This window comes from Prinia subflava, chromosome 1 (assembly GCF_021018805.1).
Source record: "Prinia subflava isolate CZ2003 ecotype Zambia chromosome 1, Cam_Psub_1.2, whole genome shotgun sequence".
NCBI lineage: Eukaryota > Metazoa > Chordata > Aves > Passeriformes > Cisticolidae > Prinia > Prinia subflava.
The window spans coordinates 22,910,717-22,919,126 of record NC_086247.1 but is presented as its reverse complement, the minus strand read 5'-3'; the positions used below and the strand labels follow the sequence as shown (position 1 = coordinate 22,919,126).

Here is an 8,410-nt window from a genome sequence, read left to right as displayed (position 1 = left end):
GCTCTCCCTTGCTCCCTCCCTCGCCTCGTGGGCGCGGCAGGGCGAGCTCCGCCCCTCGGCGCGGCGGGCACGGCGCTGCCCCGCTCGGCCCGCTCGGCTGCCCTCGGCGGGACGCGGCGCGGGCGGGCGGCCGGGCTGGTTCGGGCCGCGCCGGTTCTGGCTGCGCCGCCCCTGGCTGCGCCGCCCCGCGCAACTACAGCTGCACTGGGACGAGGAGAGAGAGGGGCCGAGATGGTGTCGTGCGTGGGGAGCCGGACCCTGAGCAAGGACGACGTAAACTACCGCCTGCACTTCCGCATGATCAACGAGCAGCAGGTGGAAGACATCACGCTGGAGTTCTTCTACCGCCCGCACACCATCACCCTCCTCAGCTTCACCATCCTCAGCCTCATGGCCTTCGCCTTCACCAGGTGCGCGGCCGCCGCGGGGAGCCGCGGCCCCGCCCCTGGGTGCCGGCAGCCCCGGCGCGCAGGGGTCCCGGGCAGGGAACGGGGAGGGCCGGTGCCAGTGCCCGTGCCCGGCCCCGGGGGAGCTGGGGCCGCGCGGCTCCGGCCGGGCCGGGCCGGGCCGTGCCTGCGGTGCCCTCCCCGGGCGGCTGCTGCAGCCCCGGGCGCCCGCGCCCCCTGCTCGGCAGGCCCGTGCTGGAGAGCGGGCATCCTCCCCTCCTTCCCCGAGCGGTTATCATCCCCGCAGCGTTTCCTGGGAACTTGTCAATCGTTTGGAGAATCTCTGCTGAAGTCTCTACTAATACGTGTGTTTCGAGGAGTTGCCAAAAATGGGCTTTATTAGGCTGTCGAGCAGCCCGCAGTGACATCAGTCAGGTAGATGATTTCCAGGGGACGGGCGTGACTGTGGCGTCGCTTGTGTGCCCCACGCTGTCCGTGGCCAGTCTCAGGCTGGCGCAGGCCCTGGCACGGATGGGCTTAGCCACATCCTTTGCACACCACAGGAAGGCTCTGTGGGCATCAGCCCTGCAGTCATTCATGGCGATACTGCTAGGAATGGAGAGGTTTTTTCGGGAGCCTTACTTGAAAACAAAGGGTACAGTGGTGCAGTCTGGTGGGTATCTTGCATGTTTTTTGAAGTTGTGCATACTTTTTATTGCCTCCTACTGGATCCAAAGATTATTGTATAATCTTGCTTTAGACTAAATTGTGTAGTCTGTAGGCAGTAATTTCTGAGAGGCTTTGGCTAAGTAGTGCAGTGTGGTTTCAGGCTCATTTAAACTTTTGTGGCATTGTGTGTACACAATCACGGATTTCAGTGGTCTTGTGACTTAAACTCTTATGGTGGTGAATCCCCCCCTTAAAAGTCACCTTAAAACATTCATTCATGGCAGCTCTCCATTTGATGTGAGAAAGTCATTATTTGTCATTAACTCTACACACAGTCTGGTGTGTAATCTTATGTTTTATTCTAAGAATCCAAAAGTATAGCTTTTATTGGCTGTGAAATAATGGCCGAGATGGCTAGAGTTGAGACAGGAACGTAAGGAAAATAGTGTAACTGCAAATGGTCTGAGGTGTGCCTTTTCTTGTTTCGACATGTGTATGGCCCCAAGGAAGATACTTTTGGTGAGCGCATCCCTTATTCCACTTGGATCCCTTCTTAACTCCAAAATCATAGAGAGACATATGTTTGTGCTCTGCTACAATGTTTAATTACAGACCTTTGCTACAAGTGCTCCTCCTCCCCTTGCCTGATCACTTTTCTCCCTGAAGGGCTAATTTAGGTCAAACTTCTGAGTCACTAAGAGATTCTCATCACAATGTCATTCTGAAGGATTAATGGAATTGATTGCTCACCTTTGGGGAAGGAATTTTGCCATTAATTCTTTCAAGCAGAGGATGAGCTAAGAAGCAATTTCGTCACTTTGGAGTCTTCTAGGCCCAAATAAAATTGCTTCACTTCCGGGATGTTTGTTTGCATTTTTCCAAGAGGATTGCTGGTTTATCTTTCCCTTTGTTTTGCTGCCTTTCTAACTGACTTCTTCAGTTCCATTTTCCTCTCTCTGTCTATTTCTGCCTCACTTCCTGTATTTAAATACCAGATGACTCCTCTTTAACTCTTCTCTGTTTCTCCTCTTCTCAGATTGTGGAAGGTACTGCGATTTTACTTTCTCCACTCTCCTCCTTTTGCTATTTTCAACTATTGTAGGAGTTTCATAGATCTCCTGAGTGATATAAGAGTGCTGCCTCTGGGCCTCATTTGAGACACATCTAAACCATATACCCTCTTTGAGAAGCTGGGGAAGAGGAGATACTTTCTCACATGCTTTTACAGTCTGTGTTCCTTTCCATCAGCTTATTGCTTTGAGTCTACACTGACTCATGCAATAAGGTGAGGTTTAAGTTCATTTTCCTACTTTCTGGGCACAAGGCACTGTAGACTTCCCTGTAAGGTGTCACAAGTGATTCTTTGCTTCCCCTGTGCTGTCAGTTGTTCCGTAGCTCTCCTGGTCAGTTTGTTGAGTGGGGGATTTTCTTTTATAGATTCATGCTGATGTTGTGAAGTAAAATTTTTTTTTTCAGGAACTTCACCATAGGCAGAGGAAATTCTGTGTTCCTTAAAGTCTTTCTTGTCTCTTCTATAATTTGGTGTCAGAACTGTGGAGGGTTCCGAGAAACGTAGAAAAGGGTTTTCCCTTGTGTGTAGCAAGTCTTACATAGCATGAAATTCTCCTTAGGGTCACTGAGAGCAGCTGCTACTGTCTTTGAGCTGACAGATAAGGGTGAAACAGATAGCAGTAATCTACAGGTATGATAGTAATCCAGAGAAAGAAATGTGTATTTATTTTTTCTGTGTTAAAGTAGGGAATAGAGGGTATTCTGTTCTTTAAAGCACATCCTTCTAGAGCTTCTGAGGATGGCTGCAGCTTCCTTGGTTGTTTCTTGCTGAATGAGGCAGACACAGGCTCCTCTGCTTCCATGCTGCACCTTGGGGCAGAGGTGTGGAGTGGCTCTAGCTCTCCCTGTCCTCTTTCACCCTAGACAGAGGTGTGGCCCTCTCTGAGCCCAGAGGCAGCTAGCAGGAGTTTGTCCTGGAAGGGATATTCTGTGGGACACAACAACAGGTCTGAGGAAGGTGACAGACTAGTAGCTCCTGGTATGAAGCTGCAGGGGTTTGTGGAAGCAGGAGTAAGACTTGTGAGGATTTAGGGCTTTTGTCTTCCATGTCCCTTGATTAATGGGCTTGATTAAACTGGATTATTGTGTAATTAGGTTTGGTTGAGTTTATGCAAGATTTGTTTTCCTCCCTCTCCCACATTCCAAATTTAGTGTCTTAGCTATTTTTTGCTCAACTGAGTATCCTCTCTTTTTGTGATGTAATAACTCACTAGTTGACATTTTTGTAATCTAGTACTCTGGAGAAGAACAGAAGAGGGATAAAGATTATGTAGTTATTATTCACTTTTTTTTATTTCTCTCTAAAAAGCCACAGAATTGAAAAATGCCCTCATAAAGTGGGTTAAAATTGAGAGAATTTTCATCTGTCCTCCCACATAAGCATTAGAAACCTTGTTTTTGCTGCATGAATGCTTGTATTTCAGAATCAGAGTCAACATTTCTGGAGCTAAGTGAGGAGATGATTTAGCACATTTTCCTCATTGCAGCTTGTTGTGATTGCATCTGTCCCTTTGGCATTCCCCAAAATGGTTCTTCCAGGTAAAGACTATAATTCTTATATGAGCTATTGCGCAGCAGCAAGTTTCTTGCTCCCACCTGTTCTTACCTTCTTCTGGCAAGAAGATTGGGTGTCTATCCCTGGTGAAATGTACCTGCAAGCCAAAATAAAATGCCTTGCCACTCACATGGAACAAAATGCAGTTTAGGACTGCATACATCTTTGTTGATTTTGGGGGGAAGTGGTGCCAATATGTCTAGGACAGGTTTCCTGAGCTGAGTAGTACTCAGAATCCTGATATGCAAAGGCGAGGACCTTACATCCCACCTTGTGCAGCAGTTAAGTGATGTGATTGCAATGTCTTTCACTTCTTTGTTGGCCATGATGAATTGATGTGATGCAACTGTAGTTATTTGTTCCATTAAAAAAAAAAAGTTCATCCTCTTGGTGGCAGCCATGACAGCATGTTCCCATGTGGTATTTGCAGGTGTTAAAAGAGGGATATGGTTTTGCTGTCCGAGCTATCAGAGCTGGAGGCTCTGGCTAGGAAGTGCATTGGATGGTGTAAGGTCCTGGGATTGCCAAGGGAGCCAGAATTAAGCTCTGGGACTTGGGGTTTATAGCTGGTATAAAGTGTCAGCCTGTGCAGCATGGCTGCTGGAAATGACTGGTAAAGCTGAACTCAGCTGGTTTTAAAGAAGTGCTGGAGAGTCCCTAAGGCCTGCAGAGAAACCATTCATGTTTAATGCACTTTTTTCTTCCATGCATTTAAACTAACACGGTGCTTAAATGCCTCACAGAGATGAAAGCCTGCTGTGGAGCTGTTAAGGTTCAGTTTCGAGGAAAATAATATGGCTCAGTGAGAAATATTTTGTAACTGCAGCAAGTATCTAATGTGGAGAGCATTTATGCAGTCATGGATTCCTTACTGAACTATCCAGAAATATGACAGATGCTCTGCCAGGAAGAGCTTTATACCTTTAAAGGTTGCTGGGAATTCTTTTGTTACCATGTTGTGAATAAATAAAGAAATATACTTAAATGAATAAACCGATCATAAGTACATGAAAACTGTGCAGATAGTAAAACTTTGACTTCAGTTGTAGTGGGTGATACATTATGAAATATTCAGTGTTTAAATTATGATAGTCTGAAGTTTGTTTATATTACTGAAGCATCCCAGAAACTGGTTAGAATAACTTTTCTAACTGCTGGTTAGAAAAGTTAATTTTTAAAAGTTATTTTGTTAATCTTGCTGCCATATTCTACCTGCCTGAATAGAAAGGGCTCTGGCAAGTTTGCCTTGGCATTCCAAACTGAATTCTTAGGTCTCTCTTCTGGCTATAATATAACAGTAGCACAAATAATGCATGATACTATATTTGGAGCTTTGGCTTAATAGCTCTAAAAACAAATTCATATTTTTCCTTGGGTCTTTTAAGTTGTGCTGTGTCTCTGTTATAGATCTAAGCTGTACATTCATTATTTCTAAAGACTGATTGTAATCATTATTTCAGCCCTCATCTCAGGCATTTGGTGTTGGGGATAGGCAAAGGGGAGTGAAGAATATTGCAGTAGCACTGAAACAGCAGGGGGAAACCCAGGAGTTGTTTCCAGGTTTCCAGAGGTTTTAGTTTAGGTGTAAAAGTAAAAGTTGCTGTGTAAAAGTAATTTGATGATGTCTCTATAAACATTAAAGTGGGAAATTTTTTTTTCACCTTTTGCTGAGTTTGGTCATTTTTTTCTATACTCACTTCTAACAATGCTATGTGCCACTTCTAACACGTGCCATGGCTTGAATGTGTTTACTAAATATTTAACCCTCTTTAAGAAAGGGAGGCCCAGAAGTATAGTGTGAAAATCATTCAGTGCAATTACTATCTTAACTTGTTACATAATGAGCATGCATTTAATTTCCATGTATTCTTTTTTTAAATAATATATCTTGAGAACCTATTGCCTTCATCCTTATAATGCACTTTAATACTGTGTTGTCTGTCTCTTTAGGGATGATTCTGTACCAGAGGATAATATTTGGAGAGGTATCCTCTCTGTGATTTTCTTCTTTCTAATCATCAGTGTTCTAGCTTTTCCTAATGGTGAGTAAGGTGTATACAGCTTATACTTCATGTTTTTAAATGCAAATTTCTCTTTATTGCTACTGTATTTACTTTGACTTTTATTTAAATACCAATTTTCAGTGTATTTTTTCTTTACTCGTTTGAATTCTTTTATATTAAGGAACAGTCTAAAATGGGTTGTAGTCATACTTGAGAGAGAAAAGTATTATTTATAGCTTGTTGTTTATAGTCTGTATTTAACAAGGGACTCAAGTTCTCAAAATCAGTGTCCTATTTGCAGATGTGCAGTTGCAGCTCAGATTGCTCAGAAATGATGCTAACAGATCCTTGAATAATGTTTAGGACAACTTTGCCTCAGTGTGTTCCAACAGAAGTGTAATTCTAAAAATTCTGAGACACAACACCTTACCAGAAGATAGTGATAGAAATGGTTTAAGTTGCATTTACACCGTAAAACCACAGTTGCTCAGTAGAAGTTAAAGTTGGACAAAAGTTTTGGTCGTTGCGTGAGGAGCTGAAATTGTAAAAACATAAGAACATTTATGTGTCACTTAATTCTGTGGAAGAAATGCTTTTTTGTCTGTTTTGTTTTTTTAAATTTTTACTTATTGCTGTCAGCAAAATCGTAATTCTTGGATCAAGTCTAAACGATCTCACAATTGGCAGTGTTCAGGAAAAAAAAGTGATCATGTTCAGGGAAGCTTTGTACTGCAGAGTTGGGCTGTGTTTTTACCATACATTAAAAATCGTATATGCACATTTTTCGCAAAGTTCTGCCTGAAAAACTGAATGCCAGAGAAAATTTAGCTTTATGCATACACTGGTGAAAGAGAGGTCTGCCATGTGTGCTGAAAATATTTGTTGAGCCCTTCTTGCTACCTAAATGTATGATTCATCTTTAGATGTTTTCCAGTTTCACCAGATTTACCTTCTCTGCTGTTCACATTAGCTGAGAGGTTTTTAGCCCATTAAATCAGTTTCATCACTGGCTCTAAAGTAAATAATTTGACACTGGTAAAGAGCATAGGTGCCTTCCTTCTTGTATATATAATGTTCAATTTGGAAATTTCAGGAGGAAATTTCAAATGCTTAGTAACATTTCTTGTTGGTCTGAAGGCTAAGTGCCATGTTTCTTTGTTAACACAGACAAATTTGTATGGGATGTCTTAATTGGGAGCAAGCTGCAGCCTGGAAACCAGGTCAGGACATCCTCAGGTGACACCTGAGATGTGGTGGCTGCTGAACAAACAGCATGCTACTGTTCTGGACATGACTCCATAAAAACAGTGAAAATTTGTCTTCGTGTTACCAATTGGCAGTCTCCTTTTTCCACTCTGAAATCTGCTGCTATATTTTCTTTTCCTTAACAACATAGAGCTCCAGCTTTCAGGTGTATTACATAGTTTGATGAAGAACTAATCATGCTCATGCCAAGTAGTCATATGTGATATGCTCAAAAATAAATTTTGTGGTTCTTACTGACTGTGTCCTAATGAGCTTTTTGTTTGCCTCCTATAGGACCCTTTACACGTCCTCACCCTGCTCTATGGAGGATGGTTTTTGGTAAGTTTGTGTTTCTGACTTTTGCATTGATTTTGCAGGCCCTGTCTTTTTAACTTTCTGATGAATGGAATTGTTATGAAATATAACTTTGCATCAAACTTGTGTGAATGTTACTTTCCTCCCACTCCTGAGCAGTTGCTTATAATCTATTCTTAGTTATGTTTGGAAATATCATTGTAGTTACTGTGTATCAGGATGGTGTAAATGAAGTCACCAAAAAGGGATCATTCATTCTGATACTATGTTTAATCCTGTTTTGTGCTTCCCAATCTCCTTTCCCCACATCTTTCCTACTGTCAGCTCTTCCAACCCCAGCTACTGTATAAACTGACTTCTAAATCCACTTAAGTAGGTGGTTTCTTTTCATTATTGGCAAAATATGCTATTACTTTATATGTTTATTAAATTGTACCATTGCATAGGTTAGCACTTATTAAAATTCTTGACATCTATATATTTGTATTCTTAACTTATGTCGTTAAAAGTACCTGTAAATATCAGTTACGTTCATAGTTTGAAAAATAATTCTGTTAGCTACAAAACTAACAAGTTAAATCCTGCTCCTTAAACATCTAAATTACACAGCAAGATCATGAGGAATTTTATTTTCAAATAATTCACGGCTCACAGAACATTTGCTAGACTGCTAGACACTTGATTATTTTTAGGCAGACTGAATGTTCCTCTCTCCTGCCACCTTATATCTAAAAATAAGTAGCTTCCCAAAGTAGCTGATTACTCATCTGTTGACATTGAGAGGATACTGCTGATTAGACAGTACTCGTTAAACAAACCTGCTTCTTGGGAAGTTTGGGAAACACAGCTCCTGCTGCTCACTTCAAGTTTTACTCTACCACATGTTGAGTGAAAGGTCATTCTCAATGTTGAAACTGTCAGAGCTTGACCCTGTACTTTTGGGAAAAGGCTGCATACAAATTCAGGAGCGACGTTTTCCCTGTGTAATTCTGCTTCTTCTGGTGTGGTTCATTTAGCTGTGCTTCAGTTCTCAGACCCCTTTGGTAGATGAAGGGCAGGACTGGTGTCCTCAACATTTGCAGATGCTCCCCGGCCTGCAGGCTGTGCTTCCTTTAGCTGGGTGACATCTGTTCCCCTCCTGTTTCTGGGAGGGACTGCACAGGACC

At 42.5% G+C, this 8,410-nt stretch overlaps 1 protein-coding gene across 2 annotated transcripts in view; it reads left to right on the top strand.

Moving 5' to 3' along the window:
• The first annotated feature begins 98 nt into the window (after positions 1-98).
• Positions 99-8,410, top strand: part of PTDSS1 (phosphatidylserine synthase 1) — a 28,403-nt gene continuing 20,091 nt past the window's right edge. For both annotated transcript variants that reach the window (XM_063390613.1, XM_063390607.1), the window contains exons 1-3: positions 99-410; positions 5,632-5,723; positions 7,224-7,268. In XM_063390613.1, coding sequence (XP_063246683.1) covers positions 232-410; positions 5,632-5,723; positions 7,224-7,268 — 316 coding nt within the window. In that variant the 5' untranslated portion in view covers positions 99-231. The remainder of the gene's footprint in view (positions 411-5,631; positions 5,724-7,223; positions 7,269-8,410) is intronic.